Raw genomic sequence first — 26,981 nt, 5'->3', positions numbered from 1 at the left:
TTCATCTAAAATATAGAGCCTATATGTTAAACAGTGCTAGAATCAGATCATCTGCTTTTTAACTTAAGAAGAAAAATTGAATTTGTGGTGACAGTATTTCTGATGTGGAGAGTGACCACTGTTCACCACTGATATGTGATAAGGCTGCCCAAACATGTTACTTGCAAAGAAAAATTTGATGCTTCACTAATTGTGCTGAGCTTGTAATCTATATTCTCCTTGGATGAGAGAATTGTAGTAATTAGGCACACACAGTAGGGCTCTGTGAAGTGATGCAGCAGCTTGATTGTCATAGAGACAAGCCTCATCTGGAATGTCACTGTGGCTTGTCTCTTCAGCGGTGGGGGATTTCTGCACTGAACTAAGAAAGCAACTAAGAATTACCTGTCTAGGTAATTCTTTCCTACACATCCCTTTTGGAATGCTGGCAAAAATATAAAGAACACACTCTTCCACTGGCAGTAACACCTCTGCCTGAGTGTATTCATGACATCTGTACCAGTCATGGGGTGCAGCAATGACAAAGCCCCCATTTCTATTAAACTGTAACTGAGTTTAGCCATAAAAGTAGGTTCTAATCTACCTTTATATTACTGCAGTTCATGTTCCATCTACACCTTCCGGGTTTACAGGTGTAGTTCTCTTATCTAAAGGAAAATATTAGTTCTCCATCAACACTGCTCTTTCCTTAGTACCATCCGGCACCTCACGTTGAGTGACTTTGTTTTTATGCAATTGCACACAGTAATTCCACAAGCACTAAGCGCCCCTAATTACAGAACAGGAAGGAAGGGATCAGCATGCCTGATTATATCTCCTCTTCTATTAAACCCAAGAGGCTGGGACTTACTTAATTTGTTCCTTCCCGAGCCCTCATTCTCAAGATAGGAAAATTAGCCAACAGGAGAAAAGAAAATTCAGGGATAATCAGACTCTTGTGGAAAGAAAGGCTGGAGGAAAGGGAGGAAAGAGGAGAGGATGCTACAAGGAGCTTTTGTTTTGTTTTGCAGGAAATATGGACTACGTGGGACAGGAGGAATGAAAGGCTGGGATCCTCACATCACCTGTGTGCAAGTGTAGTTCACACCTACATCTGCTGGAAGTGTAGCGCAAGAGTCAGAATATAGGTAACAATTACTGCAAGAACTCTGGCATGTAGTTCCAATGTGCAAAATCTTATATTTGAAATAAACACAGTACAAGGTGTTTATTTCTGTGTGGGGACATTTTGTCAATTAGCCCCTGCCATCATGATTTCAACTTGCTAATGAACACACACACACAGAGGGAAGAAAATTCAATAAGGCTACCCCAATTAACTTTTCTTTCCAGTGTGTCCTGTCTCAGTTCAAGCCCTGAGACATCTGAGTCAAAACCATCACTCCAGATGATTTTTATTATTATTTTTAGGGGGTTATAAAGAAAAAGTCTTGCAGATTCTCCACAGAGATGACTAGGGAAACATTAGATATACCCATTTATGTGCTTCAGCGCCTTGCTAAATGGACCATGGCCCAACGTGTTTTTGTTAATTCGTTTTAGTTTACACGGCATTTTCAAGGTTCTATCTGCATCTTACACTATCCACCTTCTGTGCCTGGAGTTTTGTCCACATGGAGGAAAGTTTAATGATGCCACGATGAAAGACTGACTCAGAGAGTAAAAGGGGAGGGGGAAGGAAAACAAAGCTTTAGCTCCCTCAGAGTCAGAGGACATATTTTTTAATCACGTACTGAACATTGGAACATAGCCCATCATTCTGCATGGGGCTATAAAAGCGTCCTTCAAAACACTTACATGTCCTCAAAGAAGATGTCTCTGTTATTATACTCTTGTGGCAGGTTCTCTCTTTTACTTCAGTGTTTGTAAAGAAATAAAAATTAATGGGCAATGGGTCTCTGGTTAACAAGCGATTTCAAATTTTCTTACAAGCTCCACAAAATATGTAATGGTGCATGGTTCAAGTTTTCAGAGGTGTCACTTTGGGGCTGTAACACTTCAGAGTGGTGGCTTACATGAAGGAAAGCTTCTCCATTTTTATTTTTTTAAAACACCTCTGTGTGGAAATCTTGCACTAGAACAAGTGTTCTGGCCCAGTCTTCTACTTGAGAACATGGCAGTTTTCTTAGGGCAGGTAGATTCTCCCCTCTGTTATTGAGGAACACTCAGTCTGGAGTGGAGCAGCACAGCGACAGGTTTGCCACCTCAGTGACGGCTAAGCCATGATGCAATGAAGTTGCTAGAAGGTATAGCCGAGACAAAATGACCCCTCTAACTTTGCTGCCACATTGACAGGCTGCAGATTGTGGACTCTTGCACTCTCAAAATCCAAAGCTTTTCAGTCTGCATTTCTTAAGTGACGATTATTTATTAACTAAGGGCAATTGTCACGTGGCAAAAAGAGCAGTGCTGGGACTAAAGACATTGTACAGTGGTACCTCTGGTTATGTACTTAATTCGTTCTGGAGGTCCGTTCTTAACCTGAAAATGTTCTTAACCTGAGGTACCACTATAGCTAATGGGGCCTCCTGCTGCTGCCGCACAATTTCTGTTCTCATCCTGAAGCAAAGTTCTTAACCCGAGGTACTATTTCTGTAAGCGTCTGTAACCTGAAGCATCTGTAACCCAAGGTACAACTGTAGTACCAACTTTACTGTATGCTTGAGAAACATGGACCACTTATAAACACCATCTCCAACTCCTCGAAAGATTCCATCAACAGTGCCTCCAAAAACTTTTACACATCACTTGAGAAGACACGCAAACTAATGTCAGTGTACTGGAAGAAGCAAAGGTAAAAAAAAGGTAAAGGACCCCTGGATGGTTAAGTCCAGTCAAAGGCAACTTTGGGGTTGCGGTGCTCATCTCGCTTTCAGGCCAAGGGAGCCGGTGTTTGTCCACAGACAGCTTTCCGTGTCATGTGGCCAGAATGACTAAACCACTACGGAGGACCATGACAAGTGCCAGAGCGCATGGAAACACCGTTTACCTTCCCGCCGCAGCGGTACCTATTTATCTACTTGCACTGGCATGCTTTTCAAACTGCTAGGTTGGCAGGAGCTGGGACCGAGCAACGGGAGCTCACCCTGTCACGGGGATTTGAACTGCTGACCTTCCGATCAGCAAGCCCAAGAGGCTCAGTGGTTTAGACCACAGTGCCACCCGCATCTCTAGTACCTTTACTGGAAGAAGCAAAGATCACTAGTGTCGAAGCAATGGTTCTTCAACATCAACTTTGTTGGACTGGTCATGTTGTTCCGATGCCTTATCTTCCAAAGCAACTACAGTGGAACCTCAGGTTACATACGCTTCAGGTTACAGACTCCGCTAACCCAGAAATAGTACCTCGGGTTAAGAACTTTGCTTCAGGATGAGAACAGAAATCATGCTCCGGTGGCGCGGCAGCAGCAGGAGGCCCCATTAGCTAAAGTGGTGCTTTAGGTTAAGAACAGTTTCAGGTTAAGAACAGACCTCCGGAACGAATTAAGTACTTAACCCGAGGTACCACTGTACTCTATTCCCAACTTAAGAATGGAAAGCAAAATACCAGTGGACAACAAAAGAGGTTTAAAGACATTCTCAAGGGAAATCTAAAAAATTGTAGTATAAGCACTGATAACTGAGAAACACTGGCCTGCGAGCGCTCCAACTGAAGGACAGCCTTTATCAAAGGTGTCATGGACATTGAAGAAGAACAAACTCAGGGCAAAAAGGAGAAAAGGGAAGGCACATTTGGCAAACCCTTGCCATGATCAACTCCCACCCGGAAACCTATTTCCCCACTGTGGAAGGACGTGTGGATCCAGAATTGGCCTCCACAGTCACTTACAGACTCGCTGGTAAGACTGTGTTCATGGAAGACAATCTTACTCGGCTACGAGTGATTGCCAAAGAAGAAGAAAAAGAATTAACTATGGGCAATTGTCATGTGGCAAAAAGAGCAGTGCTGGCGCCAAAGCCTGCTAGGAAAAATCTTAACACAGTACTAAAGCACATACTTTGCTTCTCTAGTTTTTCAGTAGCTTTAGGGATTTTTCTAAAAAGAATACAGTTTTATAAATTGTGTGTTTTTGTTTCTCAGTTTGATCATTTTACATGTTTTAAATGTATTGTGGTATTTTATGCATTGTGATAATTCAATTATTGTACTTAGAACTGCATTGCATTTTGACAATTTGTAACATTTGCCTTTTAAAGTTTTATATATACTGTATGATTTTAATGGATTTTTAATACATACGTTCTTCTCTGATGATGTGATTTGATATGCATTTTAAAATGTGGCTGGGTGCTATAAATACACCTCTTTTTGCTTCTAGCAATAAGTGAGTTCTCAAAACTACTTAAAGAACATTCTCAACATAATGAAAATAATAATTATATTAATAATTAGGTTTGTATGGTTACACCCATCATAAATTGGAATAACCTGTTAGCAGATTTCTTCTTTCTAAACTCCTAGCGTCATATTTTACTTTAAAATCCTCAGATTTGCTTTAATTCTTTACAAGGTTGTAACGAAAACAGTTAATTAGGGAGGAGGGGCTGCCCCACACTGAAATCAGTGGGAGACAAAATAGGCCAGTTTGTATCCCCCAACCAGAATGTTACCAGTTTGTATCCCCCAACACTCCCTCCCATGTATTAAAACAGGAATTAAGTCAGACTAACATCTGAATTTCAGAGAACCCAGCTTGGCTATTCAGTGAGTAATGAGGATCAGAGTGTTGGGAAACAATTCCTGGTCGGACTAAGGCCAGTTCCCCCAAAATTGTTTGCAAAAACAAAATTGAATAATATTTGACAGTCATTGCCTAAATTAGGGGAAAGGGATTTATCAACTACTATCTCTTTGATTATTTCTCATATGTTGTCCCCACTTTATCCTCAGGATTCAACGGGGGATATAAAAGAGTTTAATCTCATTTTGTTTCATCCTGGTTTAGGCTACAGGATTGTGACTGCCTGAGGCCACCCAGAGAGTTTTGTGGCTGAGCTGGAATTTGAACCTGATTAGCAATTGCTATATCAATGCACCACACTGGTTCTCCGCACTGGCCAACACTGTGTGTGAGTGAGTGTAGGAGACGAGAGAAAGAAAGAAGATGCTATGAAAAGCCAAATGCAGCCATCGCTACACAGGGGAGCCAAGCACATGGAAAGCTGCCTAACGTATTCTGAGTGAAGAACCTGATGTAGGCTCTGAAGGGAACAGGAGTTCAGCAGTTCTCTCTTGGTCTCTGGTTCATGTGGACATGTGCCTGTGGAAAGATGTTGCGTCAAATCTGCTTTTTATGATAACCAGTAAAAGCTGTATGCTCAAGGAACAGTATATTTTTCAAGACAGCTTTAATGAGCAGCTGCGTAAATCCATGCACACATAAGAAAGGTGTGTCTTTGCTGCTTCGTCTATAAAAATTACACATCCCAAGCGTGCTGGTATTTCCCTTCCTACTGCGTGATTCAGAGCTTGAGCTATTTTTCATCCTGAAGCTACCACAGCTGCATCTGACACTCCTTCCTCCCCAGGAGAACTGGGGCGATGTTGCCAGGAAAAGCACCCTGTGTGAGTCAGTGGACTGAGAGGGGATGCCCCAGGGCCTGCTGATTCAATGGGCCTCCATGGCAAAAGCAACAGAACAGATGGTGATAGACACGAACAACAAAGGAACTTCAAAAATGCATAGAAGAAAAGAGGGGGAACGTGAACAGCTTAACTGACGAGAAGGGAGGGGAGACAAATTATATCAAAGTAAAATAGATAAGGGGAAACGATTTAGATCCCCAAGGAGATTCCATTTGCCCAAACAAGATCTGGTGAGATGACCTCGCATGACAGGATTGTGCAAAATTGAATAATTGTGTGCTAAGAAGGGGCTTCGCTTTGCTCACGCCAAAGTAGGATGGGCGCAACCAAAATGTTCTGTAACAGATAAATGCAGATCTTTGTTATATAATTCCCTGTCACAAGAGGTGGGGATGGCCGCTAGCTTAGCTGGCTTTAAAAAGGGCAGGGAAGAAATGTGAGTTGTCAGGACCTGTTGAAACTTAAGCCAGAGCCATCTCTCCTGATATGCATACTGGTTCCCCCTCTGGGGAGCCAAACTGTGCTGCAGATAAGAATGGGCAGCAATATGTCCCATCAAGCACCAACAGGGTTCCATCCCAGACAGTATATTGACACTCTATGACCAGGACAACTGTCTAGTTTAGGCCTTGCCTTTCTGGCTGAACACATTAGACTGCTTTCTGACTTTCTATTGCCTCTCATTCCAATTTGGACTACTATATCAAGCACTGACCCTAGCTAGTGACTGATTCAGTCTTTGGACAGCTCCTTTATGAGTGGTACATTGAATCTTGGGTCAACAGCCATTGAAGCTTCCTGCCAACACTAACCGATAACCCTTCAGGTATTTAAGTTTGGCTGTACCTTGGCTGCATATGGCCCAGTGCTGAAAGGATGTTAAAATCTATTTGTTTGTCAACAGCTGTTAAACATGATTGCTAAACAGAACGTTTATGTTTAGAGGCAATATGCTTCTGATTAGAAGAAGAAGAAGAAGAAGAAGAAGAAGAAGAAGAAGAAGAAGAGTTTGGATTTGATATCCCGCCTTTCACTCCCTTTAAGGAGTCTCAAAGCGGCTAACATTCTCCTTTCCCTTCCTCCCCCACAACAAACTCTCTGTGAGGTGAGTGGGGCTGAGAGACTTCAGAAAAGTGTGACTAGCCCAAGGTCACCCAGCAGCTGCATGTGGAGGAGCGGAGACGCGAACCCGGTTCCCCAGATTACGAGACTACCGCTCTTAACCACTACACCACACTGGCTCTCTGGGGGGGGGGGGGGGAGAGAAAGAATAGGGAGTGCCTCTCCCATTGTGCCTTGCCTATGAACTTCCAGATATAACTAGATAACTGAACAAAATACTGGATGAACAGAACTTCAGATCTGCAGAGTAAGGAACCATAACGAAGATTGGGCAATTAACAAGTTAGCGTAACTAAGGTGCCGTTCTTACAACAAAGGACTGAAAGAGTTTAAACTCAAGTATGTCTAGATGAGATTCCGAGATAATAAGCAGGAAACTAGACCCCAAGTCCAGCAAAGAGGTCCAAGACAAGAGCAGGATCTGAGCAGAAGATTTCAGATTGCTACAGTTCAGAAACTTATGTGATTATAAAGACAAAACAGTAACTCATAAGAACATTAAACCAACAGTGTAGATACCTCTGTAGGAGGGGGAAAAATAACCCCCAAGATACAGTACTTCTACTTCACAGTGATTGCTATATGCCAGAATGGTCCAAGGCATACATATGTTTACAAGGGGTTGCAAATGCTTCGCTTAAGATACAGGCTAAACAGACAGACAAATTCCAAGACAGAAAAAGACACAGTGTGTATGAGAGAGCAGTCTGTTTAAGGTTACTGAGCAGGTACCCATCCAACCTAGAACAGAAAGCCATTTCTCCTGAAATTTCCCACCAGCTCCTTGATCCATGCTGCTGGTTATTTACAAACCAAAACTTCCTGAGCAATTGCTGCTCTAAAAAGCTGTCTGCGTTTTTAATTTGAGCATCAAAAATATTTGATGTGACAAAACAGCCTCCGGAACACCAAATGAGCGTGAAGTATTTTCTTGACTTCACAGAGATGGCCTGGTACTTTCCTCCTTCCCCATTCCTTCCACTTCAACTGCCATTTCAGGGGGATGGAAGGAGGAAAGACAGTGTACCAAACACTTTCCTTTAGGAAGGAAAATAATCTTGGCAGACTTAGAGGAAGCACATGTCCAACGAGAGGGAAGAACCGCAAGGAGCGCTGGCACTCAGCTCCTTAGACAGGCATCTGCCACCTGCTGGAGAATCCCCGAAAGAGATTTTTTAAAAAAATAGTGAAATGCATGGTACAAACATGCCATGTGTTATAGTTACAAAATATTTGGAAGTATGTAAATCCAGCAACTTGCCCAATGATCAACACCAATTTTTCTAATGATCGCTATTCCACTCCAGGCCTGCAAACTTGCTAATTCTAGGTTGCTTTCAATTTGGTGGGTTAGAAACAATCTGCCCAGTTCATAACTGTATTGTTCAGCATGTAAACCCTCGCAGCCACATAGCAAACTTTGAAAGAAGAGGAAGAGGTAATGTGAATGATAGAGAACTTCTTCATCACACATTTGGTAGGAACATAGGGAGTTAATCTATACCAGTTCTCACTACTGGTCTACCTAGACCACTAATGTCTACTCAGACTGGCAATAACTTTCCAGGGTCTCAGGTAGACATCTTTCCCATCACCTGTCACCTGATCCTTCTCAGAAAATATAGCCTCTGCTGTGCTCTCTTTACCAGGTCTTTGCTGTTCTCTCCGTAGGTTAGGTCGTCTCTCAACTCCATTCCCAGAAATCGAAACACGTACTTCCCCTCAATAATAAGTGGCTGAATATTCAATTTACATTTCCTAAAGTCCACAATGATCTCTTTTGTTTTCTTTAAGTTAAGGAGTAAGTTGTTTTTCCTGCACCACTCTCCCAACTGCTCAACTTCCTTCCTATAGGCCGCCTCCCCCTCTCCAGCAGTAATTAAACCAACCACCGTTGTATCATCTGCGAACTTAATGATCTTATTACTGGGGTATTTGGGGGCACAGTCAGCTGTATAGAGCGTATATAAAAGCGCGCTCAACACGCACCCCTGCGGCGTTCCCGTATTCGTGATGAGATCCGCAGAGACGTGGGAACCCAACCTGACCCTTTGGGAATGGTTTGATAGAAAGTCTAATATCCACCTGCACAAACATGGTGAAAGTCCCAGGTCTAATAATTTGGGCACCAATCTATGCGGAAGAATAGTATTAAATGCAGAACTAAAGTCTACAAATAACAGTCTCGCGTAGTTCCCTTGCTTCTCCAAATGGGTCAGGACAGCATGTAAAGCCATTGCCACAGCATCCTCTGTGGATCTCTTTGCCTTGTACACAAACTGGTAAGGGTCAAGTCCCACTGGCAGACAAGATAAGATGCGCTTCCTCACCAGTTTTCCGAAACATTTCATTATAATGGGTGTCAACGCCACAGAACAAAAATCATTCAGACTGTCTATCTTTGATGTTTTTGGCAGGGGTATAATGGTAGCAGATTTAAGACAGGGTGAAACAGTGGATTGGGCCAGAGACTTGTTAAAAATCTTCATAAATATTCCTGCCAGTTGGTCCGAACAATCTCTTAGCACCCTGCCAGCCACCCCATCGGGGCCCATAGCCTTCCTGGTGTTTACCTCTTTTAATATTCGCCTCACTTCTCCCTCTTCCACCCTGGCAGCATTTCCTGTAGGTAGTGACGCCAATAGCTCTGGCATCCCTGTTGGAGTCACTGTTGGTGTCTCCTCAAATCGGGCAAAAAAGGTGTTCAACTCTCCCACCAAGGAAGCAGTACTCTCTACCACTGATGAATTCCTTGATTTATAACCAGTCAGATGTTGGACTCCCTGCCACATTTGTCTAGTATCATGATTTCTCAGATGGTCCTCAATTTTTCCTCTGTACTCCGCTTTTGCTTTCCTGATACCCCTCTTCAAGTTCGCTCTTTCTATACCATACAATACCTGGTCCCCAGTTCTAAAAGCAGAATTTCTGGCCTTCAATAATCTCCTAACCTCTCCTGTCATCCAGGGCTTCCTATTTGGATACAACTTATGATACTTTTCCCTGGTGACATTTGCTGTGCAGAATCTAATATAATCCAGGACCGTTGATGTATAAGTTTCTAGATCTTGATGGTCGAAGATATTCCAGTCGGTCTCCTGGAAACAGTCCTGCAGTTGCTGAGAGGCTCCCTCAGGCCACACCGTAACCATCCGTGTTTGTATCTGGCCTTGTTTCCTGAGGGGTGTGTATACTGGTGTCAGAAGCAGGGACACATGATCTGAACCACCGAGGTGTGCCAAGGTCTTGACCTCATATGCCCGTCTAATGTTCGTATACACCTTGCCAAGAGTATTTTCTCCCCTTGCTGCACACTCAATGTGCTGATGGAATTTTGGGAGTACTGCCCTCACATCTGTGTGATTGAAGTCCCCCGCAATAATGTGCACCGCCTCCGGTGCACACCCTCATCGTTCTGCCCGAGGGCCTTCTGGCGGTTCCCTCGCTGCGAGAAGCCAAGTTTCAGGGAACCAGGCAGAGGGCCTTCTCAGTAGTGGCACCCGCCCTGTGGAACACCCTCCCACCAGATGGCAAAGAGAAAAACAACTACCAGACTTTTAGAAGACATCTGAAGGCAGCCCTGTTTAGGAAAGCGTTTAATGTTTAATAGACTATTGTATTTTAATATTCTGTTGAAAGCCGCCCAGAGTGGCTGGGGAAACCCAGCCAGATGGGCGGGGTATAAATAATAAATAATAAATAATACATTATTATTATTATTAGAAACAATTTGGAGCTTGCCCAAGCAGGAAACGTGAGTTGCAAAGCAATGGAAAAGCTAACGTATTGTTAGCTAGTAAACAACAACATCAGGTAATGCTAATGCTTCAAACTCAACAAAATGGAGAAGCAGGTGGTGCTGGAGACCAAAACCTGGTGGAGAGAGATTACAGCATGTACACATGGACTCCAGGAGAACTCTACACTCTCTTTGCAAAAAAAAAACAACAACAACCCAGAGAGATTTATGGGAACTAGTAATTCATTTCTGAGAGAAACCAAGATACCTATTTACAAGTCTACTCAAATACCTGGGGGACTGTGTCTATGCAGTCTTCTACATCAGAAACGATTATGTGCATTGACCTTGAAAAGAAAAACATTTTTGTGTTGGAATATGCAATGTTTCCTCGTGTCTGGCTGAGTGTTTCTGTGCAATGATGTGGACATTAGAGACCACTTGGTTTGGTATTTCCAAGACAGAACTTTGTAGCTAGATCATCCAATTATCTACCATAACCCCCCAGCTTTCATTTAGTTTAGCTTTTCCATTTTCTCCAGAAGGAAAACTAAAACCAAACACTTCGGTAAAAACTCATGGGGCACTAGAACAAAACTAACAATTTATGGTGGACCACCACAAGTTAATCTGGCATCTAAAAGCAAAATACAAATGCCTGACTGCCTAACCTTAACCAAGCTATTCCTTAGGTCAAATTACCACCAGGAGTCATGGGAAAATCAATTTCTCCAGGCTTGAATATAAAACACACACACAAATATTTCTGAAGGCAGATCCTTGACCTACTAGTTCCATGTCAACCCAGGCATAATCTGGACTGGGTAAAACATTAACTTTGCTTCCACTGTTAAGAAACCTCTTCAGGTGCACCTGTTTCTGTGATCTTTGCTGTGGGCCTTGGAGCAATATCAGCAGAAAACTAAATAAAAGAAATAACCTTGCTGAACTATTCATCTAGACATCCACTGATGTTAAGTTGAACAACACAAGCAGAATAGGTTACCCACAAAGTTAAGCAGAACCAATTTGGGGTTTAATTTAACCATTATAATGGGTTTCTATAACTGAGACGGAGTACAAGTTTGGGGTGGGTGGGTGGATGGATCAAGCAGATCTAATGCTTCTTGAACTTTGGAACCCATTAGCGCTGGGCAATATCTGGTTTTCTTCTGTAAAATAGTATTATTTGGTGCCCATGGCTATTTGTTAGGTTTTCAAATGTATCCCTGGGCCCAGAAAGCTTACTTTGTGATCCCAAATACTTCTGAAATGTTCCCCCCCCTCCAGATCTCTTCCTGGGTCTAAGCATAAGCAAAGGGAGCAAATATTAATTTTACAACTAATGGTAAAACAATATGCTTCCAGTGTATTGGGAATTGATTTCTAATGAATTGAAAAAAATATTTAAAACTACTCCCCCCCCCAAAAAAAACAGAGTGCTTTTTGGGGGGATAACCCAGACTGAAATTCCTAGGTGTCAGAAAAGGTTATTTATGTATGCAACAACTGCGGCCCATGTTTTGTAAGCCCAAAAATAGAAAGTGAGTGAGGTCCCAACGAAAGAAGATTGGCAACTTAAATTGGTAGAACGTGCAGATGTAACATATAGAATAAGAGAGCAAGAAGAACATACTTTTAAAGAAAACTAGAAAACATTTATTGACTATATGGAAAATAACTGTATACACCTGATGAAAATGCTGGCAGCATTAAGATAAATTCAACAGAGTAAATAATCTTTGATGGATGTAAAAGTGGAAAACTAATTTGAATGGTTATAGTAAAATGCACAGGGATGTATGATATGTAAAAGGAACCATGGAAAGAGAAGAAGGGAAGTCACTGGATATTTGTAAAACGTTTATTTGGAAATGTAAAATCGATATATATAGCAAACACAATACGCTTCCATTACACCTGGTGTAAAACAAATATGAAAGCCTTTTGCATTTGTGATGAGATTAACACTGTCAAATTAGACCAACAGAAAAACCTGCATTTCTTGGTATTTGTGGAAGCACGCCCCTTTTCATAGTTCCTTTAGCAAACTGACAGAATGATGGAGTAACAAGAACATATATTAGTGACAGGAGCAATTTCACCCCTGCTTGAAAATCCACGACTTTAAAAGCAGATGAAAGCCCCAAACTGATGAATGAGCATGGAAAAACCTGACGGAATTACATGTACTATCTCAGGAGAATTAAACCATGTGGTCATGCGGTTTTGCATTTGGCTGCAGTGCTATAAAGATTTACAGTGTGTTTTGAAGGGATCTGATAGAGGTTTATTTGCACTTGCCTAAGGATGACTGCTAGAACATGCCAGTGCATTCAAACACAACATCAGAAGCATATTGGCACAGGTAAACATCAAGAGCAGTTGGTGCCACACCCTTAATTTGTAATTAATTTGCAAAACCTTTTAACTAGGAGAGCAACTCAGATGGGTATCACATCCCACTAAAACTAATGCAAATGTTCCACTATTGTTGTTTTTTTACATTATCATCATCATACATATTATACTTCTTAATAATACTACAATTATATCTGATTCAACAAAAAAGCTCAAAGCAAATACCACATAATATAAAAATAAGTGAGGGAATTTTTAAAATACAAATTCCCCAGTATGGTGTCACCTTTCTAGTAAGTTACCTTAATGCACACAATCAAATTGTTGCTGTTTTCAACACTGTTAAAGCATTCTCATAGCTTAAATTAGGCAATAGCCTGTTTGTTTGACTATATTGTGTAACATTACTGCATTACTGTGCTGGTCCCATCACCTCCTGGCAAACAGAAGGGGAAGAAAGGGAGGCAGTGAGAGATTTTACTTTCTTGGGCTCCATGATCACTGCAGATGGTGACAGCAGACACGAAATTAAAAGACGCCTGCTTCTTGGGAGAAAAGCAATGAGAAACCTAGACAGCATCTTAAAAAGCAGAGACATCACCTTGCCAACAAAGGTCCGTATAGTTAAAGCTATGGTTTTCCCAGTAGTGATGTATGGAAGTGAGAGCTGGACCATAAAGAAGGCTGATCGCCCAAGAATTGATGTTTTTGAATTATGGTGCTGGAGGAGACGCTTGAGAGTCCCATGGACTGCAAGAAGATCAAACCTATCCATTCTGAAGGAAATCAGCCCTGAGTGCTCACTGGAGTGACAGATCCTGAAGCTGAGGCTCCAATACTTTGGCCACCTCATGAGAAGAGAAGACTCCCTGGAAAAGACCCTGATGTTGGGAAAGATGGAGGACACAAGCAGAAGGGGACGACAGAGGACAAGATGGTTGGACAGTGTTCTTGAAGCTACCAGCATGAATTTGAACAAACTGCGGGAGGCAGTGGAAGACAGGAGTGCCTGGCGTGCTCTGGTCCATGGGGTCACAAAGAGTCGGACACGACTAAACAACAACAACACTGCATTGCAGGGGTTAAACTAGACCCTTTGGGTCCCTTCCAACTCTACAATTCTATGATTATCAATTATATGCAGAAATGTCTGTACAGAATGCCATGCAAGTGCCTTCAAACTGGATCCACTGCTGCAGAAATGCCATTTTTGTCATCACCATGAGCGAAGTAATTGTTTCAGGGTGTATTTTGTAGAAAATATTGCAAGCTCATTTTGTGGCAGCTGAGCGGTCTTCCAGCTACTAGAGTTTGCCCTCAAATTATGAGTTATCTTTTTTTCGTTTTTAACTTGTAATTTTCTCTCTGAAGAGATGTGATTTTTATAGCACTCTAGTGTTAGCCACTTCAAAGACACTTCCTTGTTCCGAGAATATTATTTCCCCAAATCCATGACTCTGTGATGAATACCCCCCCCCCCCATTTCATATGCTTGATGTTAAATAAGTTCTGGAGCTTCTCTACAAATATACACCACTAAATGGCTACTGCATAGTTTTGGAAAGCCGTGGTTACAATCGCCTGTAATCTGCTTTATCTTGACATTCTGCTTTCATTTTTGGCAGGAATGTATCTTCCACGCAAACATCCACTGTATTTAGAGATTTATATTAAAATAAATAGCGAAATTATAGCCACAATGAATTTTCAAGAATGCAAAAGGTTGGGAACCTTTTGGAAAGGGCTCAAGGAATCCTGTCACACCGACAATTGGGCAAGAAAACCTCCAATCCTCCAACCGACACTGTCCATTACTCAAAATAAAGTTATTCTGTCATAAATCAAGGTAGCCTTTGGAAAATGTAGTAGCAATTTAAAGATTCAGAGCCCAGAATTTGAGACTTGGAAGTCAGTAAACTATTTGCTTAATGAGATGAGGAAGGGTACTTTGAAATCATTTCCTAAATTGCTGAGGACCAAATTATGCATTTAGCAGGATTAAGAGGTACAGCTTGACACATTTAGCAGGATCAAGTAGCAAAACTTGGCTGAAGACGATGGTGGTATCGAGGCTGCATATTTGAATACTCCTGCAGGAAAAAGACTCCCAGCACACAGAAAAATAACAGCGTGTAAGAGAAGGCAAAACACGCTAGTTTTATATGTGCAGAGAGGTTATTTCCTTTTTTCCTTTTTTAATGGCAGAACGTTCTAAGATGAAATCCCATACCTCCATCTTAGAGTGGTACACAAGAAGTTTCACCACTGGATTCTGCTGAGCGTATCAACTGGTTCTCAGGTTTTCATGAAGCATCACCGCTGAGTGACCCACACACAGAATCTCTACACTGCTTCCCCGTAAAGCAAAAAACAAACCCAGAAATTCTCATTATTACGTGGCTTCCATGAGCAGGGCCGGATTGAGGTTTGATGAGGCCCTAAACCATGCATAGGCAAACTCGGCCCTCCAGATGTTTTGGGACTACAACTCCCATCATGCCTGACCACTGGTCCTGTTAGCTAGGGATGATAGGAGTTGTAGTCCCAAAACATCTGGAGGGCTGAGTTTGTCTATGCCTGCCCTAAACTACTGAAGGTAATGTCCAGCTGTCCTTTGTCAACAACAAATTGTTCCTTTTTTTGTGTTGAATATATGCTATATGGTAATTTATGGACCTAAAAGGTATCTAAAGCAGGCATAGGCAAACTCCGGCCCTCCAGATGTTTGGGACTACAATTCCCATCATCCCTGACCACTGGTCCTGTTAGCTAGGGGTGGTGGGAATTGTAGTCCCAAACATCTGGAGGGCCGGAGTATGCCTGATCTAAAGCCATTTGCACATAACAAAATACGTATTTTATCAAAGTATTTGTTGAACTGAAATACAATTAAGAAGAAGTATATTAATAGTGAAATACAATTAAGAAGGATTTGGGGGGGGGCAGGGCAAGACAATGGGGCCCTAAGCTCTACGTGGGGCTACCTTTGAAGGTGACCCGGAAACTACAACTAATCCAGAATGCGGCAGCTAGACTGATGACTGGGGGCGGCCGCCGAAACCACATAACACCGGTCTTGAAAGACCTACATTGGCTCCCAGTACGATTCCAAGCACAATTCAAAGTGTTGGTGTTGACCTTTAAAGCCCTCAACGGCCTCAGCTCAGTATACCTGATGGAGCGTCTCCACCCCCATCGTTCTGCCCGGATGCTGAGGTCCAGCACAGAGGGCCTTCTGGCGGTTCCCTCATTGCGAGAAGCAAAGCTACAGGGAACCAGGCAGAGGGCCTTCTCGGTAGTGGCGCCCGCCCTGTGGAACACCCTCCCATCAGATGTCAAAGAGATAAACAACTACCTGACATTCAGAAGACATCTGTTCAGGGAAGTTTTTAATGTGCGACATCTTAGTGTATTTTTGGTCTTTATGGAAGCTGCCCAGAGTGGCTGGGGAAACCCAGCCAAATGGGCGGGGTACAAATAATAAATTATTATTATTAAGCTATAGCTTGTTTAGCTTCTATGTAAATCTGCAACTGTCCATGAGCCTAACTTCAAGATGGAAACTGTATGTCAATGAACTACTCCAAGTTGTACAGTCAGTAGCTGGTAGATTGTGCCTGTTACCCAAAGCATGGGCAAGGCCTCAGCAGAGCTTCTCTGTACTCCCAATTTGGTGCTTTAAAGTGAAGTCTCTAGTTCAGGAAGCATAATGCCCAACATGTCAGCTGTTGCATATTCTTTCCCTCTGCGAGCGGCACCAATTCTGCCGTGCAAACTAAAGTAGAACTAGCATGCTTTGCACCCAGGTGCTTGCTGTTACACCCAACTTCTGGCAACACAGGAGGCAAAGTCTGGGAATGAGTCAAAGTTGAGTGAGGCGAAGAGAAAAATATGGGCATCAGCATTCCTTGAATTCATATAGAAGCTCAATTTCACCTGCAAGCTTTCACTAGTGTGGCCTAGTGTTGTCTAATAAATTTGTAACCTTATTCTGGTTTGATGCTCCAGCTGAATCAGAAACCACTGCAGTTTCAACACTTGGATGAGCACAGCTTCGCGTTCCCCTCCAAAATCTCACTATACATGTCCAAGATTGACTAAGTGGTGTTTTTCCCGCCCTAGCAAATGTCCAGAAGGGACCTTCAGGGTCATTTGAGTTCACCTTTGCAAGCTGAGAAGATATCTTTTATTGGGGCTACCTTTGTTGCAGAGAGGATGCAAACTTCGCCAAAAAAAAAAATACTTTAAAAAAAACAAAGAGCAAAGGAAAAGTTAACCATTTTGGGGGGGAAATTTGAAAGCAAAATATATATTTTATGACTGAAACCCATGATCAGCCTTCTGGCAAAGATCAGATATTTAAGCTGCCTAAAGGCCATTTCTCGTTAAAACTGCTTGACATTTCTTTTACTCTAAACATGCAAGGGAAAGCAGTTATTGATATTTCTGCTGCTAGAAGAGAAATCGCAGCTATTTCCAGGAAATGCACAATTTTACGTCTTTTTATGGTGCCCTGCTAGCAGAGAATTGGAATGTGATACGCAATTCATATTCTAAGCACAAAATTGATTTGTTTGAAATTAAATTATGATTACCTGCATGACTCATATCATCTCTGCAGGGAAATATTAATTGCACAGACATGGGTTCTATCAGAAGAGAAAGGAATATTTTGACAATGCACGTTTTATTTCAGCAGCAGCATACCAGCATTCCTCTCCCCCACAAACTTCCCCCCCCCCAATAAAAGTTGGAAAATAATAAAAAAAAAATCAGGAAAAGATCATGTCAGCACAATATTTCTGGTGATATACAATGCAATCTTGTGTTTCATGGCATTTTCAACACAGGAAATTGGTGTATTAAAAACAATCCAATTCACATTTTTTTCGCTTGAATCAGGACTTGTGGTTCCTTTGAATGGAAACAAGCTGTTTTTACACTAGCTTAAGATGTCCATGCTTGCTAATTGCTGACTCAGGCAACATTCAGTGATAATATCAATGCCCCATGCTAAAGTTTAGCAGCTAAAGCATAATTTAGACCAACCTGATCTCAGAATTCGTTGTCTAGGCACATTTTGTTTAGATTATTTCCTAATCATTCAAGCTATATTATTTGTAACTTGCTAATTGATTGAAACCTTAGCCAACTTCCCAAGAGCTGCAACATCTCAGTAATGTACAAATTAGAAGACCTAAAGTATGAAAGGCTATTTATCATGTCAACCCAACCATTCATTGGAACCTTGTTAACAAAACTCTAGATATTTGAAAAGACCAGTGATAAAATCCTTATCCCGACTTATGGAAAAAAGCACTTCCATACGTCTAAGGCATCTGACAACTTCATTTTGGGGGATGGTACCCAAGTTACATGATGGATGGGTTTACAGCAACATATGGTAGACATTATAATGAGTTTAGATTATTGTAGCCCAATGGACTATAGATAGCAAGTTCTAATGTACTCAGTCTTCACCACCCCAATTCCAATTAAAGTGAAATGCCATGGAAGCAGTATCTGTATCCAATGGTGTGTTGGGGGCTTTTTGAAAGGAAAATCGCTGCATATTATTTGAAACAGCTAACCCAGAAATAGTACCTCAGGTTAAGAACTTTGCTTCACGATGAGAACAGAAATCGTGCAGCTGCAACGCAGCAGCAGTGGGAGACCCCATTAGCTAAAGTGGTGCTTCAGGTTAAGAACAGTTTCAGGTTAAGAACGGACCTCCAGAACGAATTAAGTACGTAACCAGAGGTACCACTATTTTTCTGGTGATGGTCAGAAACACACACACACACACACAGGCAAACAACAGCCAAAACACTGCCCCCCCCATATACACAACAAATAAAACAGATTTTTTAAAAAGGCACCCCCACAACCAAATAGCAACAAAAAAGGCCCCCACAAAACTCTTATTTTAAAAACTGGGAAAGGCAGGTCTTGGCAAAGGGGGTGTATGAGGCCACTACGTTGGAGACCTAACCTCTAGCCTGATCCAACCAAGAGAACCCAAGGCACATGTGGACCAACTCAGTAGCTGCTACCAAGTTTTTCAAAAGCAGCCAAGTATCTAAGGATAAGGAAGAGTTCAGAATGCTCGACTACACATAGTTTTTTGTAGCTTAACATTAGGCTGCACTGATGAGTATCTGCATTAAGAGTATGACATTTTAACTGCGTGCATTTCAGCTGCACTTACAAAAGGACCCTGTGAAAACTTGTGAAAGTTTGCCGTAATATTATTTAGGAAAACAAGAATACTCCGTCCCATGCGCATATGCACACATATGAAATGCAGAGTTGTGTTTTCATACAGATCTTATATGTCTATACAGAAATAGATCTGCTCCATTCTTTACTCTCCAGGCCTTCACACAACCTACTAACATTGTTTTTATGTAAAAATAATAATAATCAAGTTGCGCTCTGATCAATTGATTTCTGAGCCTTCCCTCAATTTCCTCCATAAGCTTCATTCTACTTAACATTTCCATGTTGAGAACCCATAATAGTCGCAGTATTCGGATGGCAGCTTTCCACTGCAATCTCACATTGTTCCACAGAACTTTCCTTTCAAATTTACTTACAGACATTTTGCCGTTGCGGTTGGCTTCCTCCCTCTCCGCCAATGCCTTCAGAAACTCGTCTTTCAGCTCTCTTCCTGCACTTGCCAGAGCTCTGGTAAGGGAAAGACAGAACACAATGTTTGTTTCAGGCTCTTTCTATCTTCTTCCTCATCTAAATAACATTTAAACAAGAGTGAATAATAATAAATAAATAAAAGAGCTCAGTCCAAGAGAAGATCCATCAGTACCTTGACAATGTTCCAAACCAACCTTACATATTTCAAAAAGGACTGCAGATTTTTTTTATAGAAAAGTCAGAATTAATAAACACAACTCCAACACACTGTGTGCGGCAAGGCTGAACTGAACCGCATCTAAAGCCATGATGCTTTTGCCAAACAGGGCAACAAATGGGGGCAGTATTTTTCTGCTGTGTCAGCTCCAAGCAAATGCAGCAGAGAAGGCTGGATAAGGCCCATTACCAGCAGCTGGACTGGTTTGGAACCCAGCAGATACTTGTGGGCTTCCCATAGGCATCTAACAAGGTAAAGGGACCCCTGACCATTAGGTCCAGTTGTGACCGACTCCGGGGTTGTGGCGCTCATCTCGCTTTATTGGCTGAGGGAGCTGGCATACAGCTTCCAGGTCATGTGGCCAGCATGACTAAGCCGCTTCTGGTGAACCAGAGCAGCGCACGGAAACGCCGTTTACCTTCCCGCCGGAGCGGTACCTACTTATCTACTTGCACTTTGACGTGCTTTCGAACTGCTAGGTTGGCAGGAGCAGGGACCAAGCAATGGGAGCTCACCCCATCACGGGGATTCAAACCACCGACTTTCTGATCGGCAAGTCCTAGGCTCTGTGATTTAACCCACAGCACTACCCGCGTCCCACTCATAGGCGTCTAGTTGCCATTAAGAACAGAATGCTGAACTAGATAGGACTTCTGTCTTATGTCACCATGATACGCATCCACCAGTCAGTGGCAGTTGTACATACTATGTGGCAACCAGCTGAAGCACCTTTGTGACTAGACTGCAGGGATCAAAATAATTTATGTAGTCCCCAAAATGAGGGGTGATCTTGGTGTGCTTCCTGATAAGGTAGTTCCTTATGAAGATGTCATCTAATTAAAGCAGATTCTCCTGTGCACTGTGCTGAATATAAATAATCTAAAGCACAGGAGACCATATTATAATGCAGGTTGTGGACCCCTGGCCTAGGCCAATACCGCTCACATTCTGTAACCAATAAAGTTGTGCCCTAAATTTTGCCCATTAACATTAACCTGAAATTCTGTGTCCTTGTGTCTTTATTCTCCTGAGGGTGGCTTGGGCCCTTGACACGCAAATGTATGTGTGCATGCACCCACATCACATATCAATGGACACCAATGGTCATATACGACTGCCCTTCTTCATCAATTTTAATAAAAAGCTAATACAAAGCTAACCCTCTAAAGAAAAGGAAGCATAGCAAGGAGGGGAGCTCTGCATGGACATGGGCGCCCCCATGCCCACAAGGAACAGTTGGATATATTTGTGTTGGGAATAGTCAAGCTTTGTACAGTCTTCCTATGCCCTCTCTGTTTTCCCAAGGAAGGGAGAAGTGGCAACTAGAAAAGGGAAAACGGTCGGAAGGGATTCTTTAGCCCCTGCTATGCATTTCTCCTGTTTGACTAAGTTTACATAACACTCAGTGACCTGAAAAAGCTTGTAAAAATAAATACCAAAAAGAAGTTATTTCCTCAAAAGGAAAAAGAAAAAAGAAAGGAAGCTAGAGTAATTTCTTTACAAAGGATTAGAGCTACACTTTACTTTACTGGCATGTAAACACTCAGTTATTCTATTGTTAACATATTCACACAATTGCACCCTTTCGATGCAGTACAAGGGCAATGCAAAAAAAGGCAAGAGAAAAACTGAAAGCTGTGTTTAACGATTAAGCAGCAAGTTATGCATGCTATGACAATGTCACACATACAATCTAACAAGTAAAGGTTTTCCCCTTCCCTTCCTGCAGCCCATTTCTTCAGTCCTTCCATTGTAGAATCTTCAATGTACCGTATTTTTTGCTCTATAAGACTCACGTTTCCCCTCCTAAAAAGTAAGGGGAAATGTGTGTGCGTCTTATGGAGCGAATGCAGGCTGCGCAGCTATCCCAGAAGCCAGAACAGCAAGAGGGATTGCTGCTTTCACTGCGTAGCGATCCCTCTTGCTGTTCTAGCTTCTGGGATTCAGAATATTTTTTTTCTTGTTTTCCTCCTCCAAAAAATAGGTGCGTCTTATGGTCTGGTGTGTCTTATAGAGCGAAAAATACAGTAATCTAATTTATTAGAAAAGGGAATGTTCCACAGGGAGATCATTCTGCGCAAACCATATTGGAATGGGAATGAGAAGCTCAAGCTTTTTATGTTTGATGTTTTATTATGCTGAAAGTTTTAATTTGTTGGAAACTGTCCGGAGTGGTTGTGTCCCTGATGGGCTGGGGCAATCCAGTCTGATGGACAGCACGCATACACACAGACACACACACACACATATAGACACACACACACATATCTGTAAGCAAAGACGGCCTGTCTATTAAAAGATGGATTGAATTTTCCTGGATACAAAGTTGGCAAAAAAACAAACACACCCAAGGCTAAGTGTTATTGGCAAACTGTTGACATCGCAGACTCATGATGACAATCCCCACCAGAGGCTTCAATAAGATGACAATGAAACTGAGGCCAAACCAGGGCAAGCCCTTGTTGAAACTTGCCGCCCTCGTTCTGCAGGAAAGCATTGGTGCAAGTCATTAATTAATGGAACACCATTACAAAGTGCACATAAAATGGTGCCACCCATTAAATTGAAACACTCATTGCTACCCAGCCAGAAGCAGACTTCTACATTATGAGTACGTTCTTTGCAGCACTATTGTGTGTCTGATACTATTTTGCTACATTGACTCTAAAACACACGTCTGCAAAGCAGCTGCTTGGGTTGCTTCTGGTGGCCCTCAGTTGCAAAATAAGAATTTACCAATGAAAATGCAATTCCCATTATCCTCGCCGTGTCCTGTATCAACTGCCAAGTCTAAAAAGTCTCTCCCTCCCACAAAGTCATGCTCCCTGTGAGACAAATGTCCCTACAGGGCAGCGGAACAGGGCAACCTCCCTTGGGAGGTTGTAGACTCTCTCCTTCCCTTGAGGTTTTTAAGCAGAGGTTGGATGGCCATCCGTCATGGATGCTTTAGCTGAGATTCCCGCATTGCAAGGGGTTGGGTTAGATAACCCCTGGGTCCCTTCCAACTCTACAATTCTATGATTCCATGGCAATCAAAACAGCCCCAGGCAAAAGCCAACTCTTAAGACCAGACCAGACCAGAATGCACCTAGGAAATCTGTGTAAAATACTGGATGGGCCTGGATTTAAGGACATAAGAAGAAGCTGCTGCATCAGGCCAGTTAGTAGTCCAGTATTCCTGTTCTCGACAGCATCTTAAAAAGCAGAGACATCACCTTGCCAACAAAGGTCCATATAGTAAAAGCTATGGTTTTCCCAGGAGTGATGTATGGAAGTGAGAGCTGGACCATAAAAAAGGCTGATCGCCCAAGAATTGATGCTTTTGAATTATGGTGCTGGAGGAGACTCTTGAGTCTTGCATGGACTGCAAGATGATCAAACCAATCCATTATTAAGGAAATCAGCTCTGAGTGCTCACTGGAAGGACAGATCCTGAAGCTGAGGCTTCAATACTTTGGCCACCTCATGAGAAGAGAAGACTCCCTGGAAAAGACCCTGATGTTGGGAAAGATTGAGGGCACAAGGAGAAGGGGACGACAGAGGACGAGATGGTTGGACAGTGTTCTCGAAGCTACCAGCATGAGTTTGACCAAACTGCGGGAGGCAGTGGAAGACAGGAGTGCCTGGCGTGCTCTGGTCCATGGGGTCACGAAGAGTCGGACACAACTAAACGACTAAACAACAACAATTGTTACGGCCAGATGAAATGACTGTGTGGGAACATTATTAGTGAAAGCTATGCAGTTGGGTATATAGTACTATGGCTGCACAGATTCCACCAACCAGAAATACATCAACCTAATCTCATTTAAGAAATAGGTATTCACTCAAGAGGGAAAATATGCTTGGTGAGTACATACCATATTTTTGTATCTAATCATTTTGTATTTTTGTATCTAATCATCAAGAGTGATAAAAACAATGAGTTTTTCCATACATTATCAATTGTTTTTATCTTTTTTCCCATGAGAAGAAGGGATTCCCAAAAAAAGATGGCCACAAGACTCCTGTCCTGGAGAACTGGCTTGCAGTTGATTATGGCGCAAAGAAAACTTGTGAGTCAGGGCAATGCTTTGTGTGAGTTTCAAAATGCTGACACTGAAGATATATTAATGATTTCTTTCGTTTCAGTTATATATTCCTACAGGAGGAAGGTGGGATTTTGACATTTAAATAGAATCATAGAGTTGGAAGATACCCCAAGGATCATTTAGTCCAACCCCCTCCAATGCAGGTATCTCAGCGGAAGCATCCAAGAGAGATGACTATCCAAAATCATCTAAGGAAGAAGAGCCCACAACCACCTGAGGTGGTCCGTCCCACAGTCAAACAGCTCTTTCCGTCAGAAAGTTCTTCCTGATGCTTAGTCAGAATCTCCTTTCTTGTAACTTGAATCTATTGGTTCAATTCCTGCCCTCCAGAGCAGGAGAAAACAAGCTTGCTCCTTCTTCCATGTGATAGCCCTTGAGATATTTGAAGATGACTATCCTATCTCCTCTCAGTCTCCTCTTTTCCAGGCTAAACATACTCAGCTCCTTCAACTGTTCCTCATAAGACTTGGTTTCCAGACCCTTGATCATCTTGGTCTCCCTCCTCTGCACATGTTCCAGCTTGTCAATATCCTTCTTAAAACTGTGGTGCCCAGAACTGGACACAGCATTCCAGGTGTGGTCTGACCGAGGCAGAATAGAGTGGCACTATTACTTCCCTTGATCTGGTCACTATTCTTCTGTTGATACAGCCTAGATGACACATTGCAAATATTATCACCTAACATTAGGCACTCCATTTCAATACCTAATCAGTGTGATTAAAGAGAGGTTCCAACTGCAACACTTTGGGTCCCCAACCCTACCCTGACAAGAAGCAGAAGGAAGGGGAGATGTGGTGTTTGACCTATTAGCATCAAGTCAATGGATCAACAGTACAGGAAAAGAGGACATAAAGAATCAGTTACGCTAGGTAAGAAAATTTCAGCCATGGGCCATCAAACCTTATTTCAGAAACCACCTCTTAGCCAGTCTTCAGCTTCTGGTTTCTCTATATACTGGTCTCCACAAGCATTTCCTCTCCCATTAAAGCTAACACTTCAGCACGAAAACTTATTTTTAAAAGAGCTAACCTAATACATTTTCAGCTTTCAAAGAAGCAATAATGAAACTGTCCTTACTCTCTAGGGGATGTATATTCACTACTGATCTTCAAATGAGATCAGCAGGCCGCACGCTAAGATGCTCAGAACAGCCTTTTGTAAACCGTTGGAGGTCAGCAACTTGCCGGATGCAAAGCAAAAAAAATAAAAATCTGCTAGAATTATCTACTGCTGGGACAAAGGACTTCCAAGGATTCACAGATGAGCTGGAGGAGGAATCGGAGTCCGGGAACTGGTTGTTCCAGCTGGACTGGTCCAGCTCAGCGGCATGGCCAAATGATGCTTTGTAGAAAGTGATGGGAGAACAGCTTGTGCTTTAAATATCTACAGACTAAGAGTGCAATAAGCTCTTGTTGCAGGCGGGCAGGTGTGGGGGATTCCCTGGTCCTGAATGGGGTAACTGTGCCCCTGAAGAACCAGGTGCAAAGCCTGGGAGTCATTTTGGACTCACAGCTGTCCATGGAGGCACAGGTTAAATCCGTGTCCAGGGCAGCTGTGTACCATCTCCATCTGGTACGCAGGCTGAGACCCTATCTGCCCGCGGACTGTCTCGCCAGAGTGGTGCATGCTCTGGTTATCTCCCGCTTGGACTACTGCAATGCGCTCTACGTGGGGCTACCTTTGAAGGTGACCCGGAAACTACAACTAATCCAGAATGCAGCAGCCAGACTGGTGACTGGGAGCAGCCGCCGAGACCATATAATACCGGTCTTGAAAGACCTACATTGGCTCCCAGTACGTTTCCGAGCACAATTCAAAGTGTTGGTGCTGACCTTTAAAGCCCTAAACGGCCTCGGTCCAGTATACTTGAAGGAGCGTCTCCACCCCCATCGCTCTACCCGGACACTGAGGTCCAGCACCGAGAGCCTTCTGGCGGTTCCCTCACTGCGAGAAGCCAAGTTACAGGGAACCAGGCAGAGGGCCTTCTCGGTAGTGGCGCCCTCCCTGTGGAACGCCCTCCCACCAGATGTCAAAGAGAACAACAACTACCAGACTTTTAGAAGACATCTGAAGGCAGCCCTGTTTAGGGAAGCTTTTAATGTTTGATGTATCACAGTATTTTAATATTCTTTTGGAAGCCGCCCAGAGTGGCTGGGGAAACCCAGCCAGATGGGCGGGGTATAAATAATAAATTATTATTATTATTATTATTATAGATGAAGGATGATGTGGCGCTTCTGGCTCATCCTCAGTGATGTGCACCAAGATGTGCATCCCTGATTGTTAAGGGGTGCTGGTTAGGTTTTATTTATCACATAAAGAAGCACCTTTGCATGCTTTGCATGATGTATGAATATTGTTATGGGGAGGGGACCACAGTTCAGAATTCAGAAAAATCACCAAATAGATTCAGCCAAATGTAAATGTTATTTAGCCATGGAATCGATTTAAAACAAAATCCATTTAAACATTTCAAAAGCACCTTAAAAGTGAGGACTGATTTCTCACTTTCATTTTAAATCTGGTACAGGTAATTTAAGGTAAAGTGATTTCACCTGTTATCCCAGAGACCCCATCTACAACTTATTGTAGACTCTTACTAAAAAACCTATTTTTGTACAAAAACTGCTAATTACTGGATTCTGCTGATCAACTTTTTATTTTTTTAGCATTCTTTTTTTAATTTCTTTGTTTTATTGCAAATTCATTAAAGAAAAAAGAAAAGGAAGGAAGGAAAGAAGGAAGGAAAGGAAACACAGGGGGAAGGGGGGGACCTGCCAACTTACATTAACAGTACATGTAAAAATCAATACACCCAAATTAGTTTACTCGTAAGAGTAATATATGCTGTCCAATTGCCCAAATCTGGATCCAAGAAAAATAGAAAGTACATTCAAATGCAGCAAGTACATTAAGGTCACCAAACCACTGCGTAATAGATTGGGGTTATTTTGTTAGGATATTTCCGTTCCACCTTAAAAGGGAGCAGGATGTTTGTGTCACAGCCTGCACATTTCCTGTTTCACAGGATTTTTCTGTTGTGTCTTTGCTTTCGTTTCTCTCTCTCTGAGCCGGAACACTGAAGCAGGCAGTCATGTTTTTCTTTGTTCTGATCAACGCAGAAATAAACTTCTAAATAATGCTCTCCTGAGTGCATCTTTCGCTGTGTGCTTTATCTGGTGATAGAGCGTGCACGGCTCTGGAATGTGGC

At 42.5% G+C, this 26,981-nt stretch overlaps 1 protein-coding gene across 3 annotated transcripts in view; it reads right to left on the bottom strand.

The window, feature by feature from the left end:
• CFAP299 (cilia and flagella associated protein 299) overlaps positions 1 to 26,981 on the bottom strand; it is a 327,350-nt gene that overhangs the window by 200,741 nt on the left and 99,628 nt on the right. For all 3 annotated transcript variants that reach the window (XM_083398802.1, XM_083398801.1, XM_083398803.1), the window contains exon 3: positions 19,406 to 19,496. In XM_083398802.1, coding sequence (XP_083254928.1) covers positions 19,406 to 19,496 — 91 coding nt within the window. The remainder of the gene's footprint in view (positions 1 to 19,405; positions 19,497 to 26,981) is intronic.

This window comes from Podarcis tiliguerta, assembly GCF_965153285.1.
Source record: "Podarcis tiliguerta genome assembly, chromosome: 9".
Taxonomy (NCBI): domain Eukaryota; kingdom Metazoa; phylum Chordata; class Lepidosauria; order Squamata; family Lacertidae; genus Podarcis; species Podarcis tiliguerta.
Note: the sequence above shows the minus strand (reverse complement) of the source record. Positions and strands in the feature narration are given on the sequence as shown.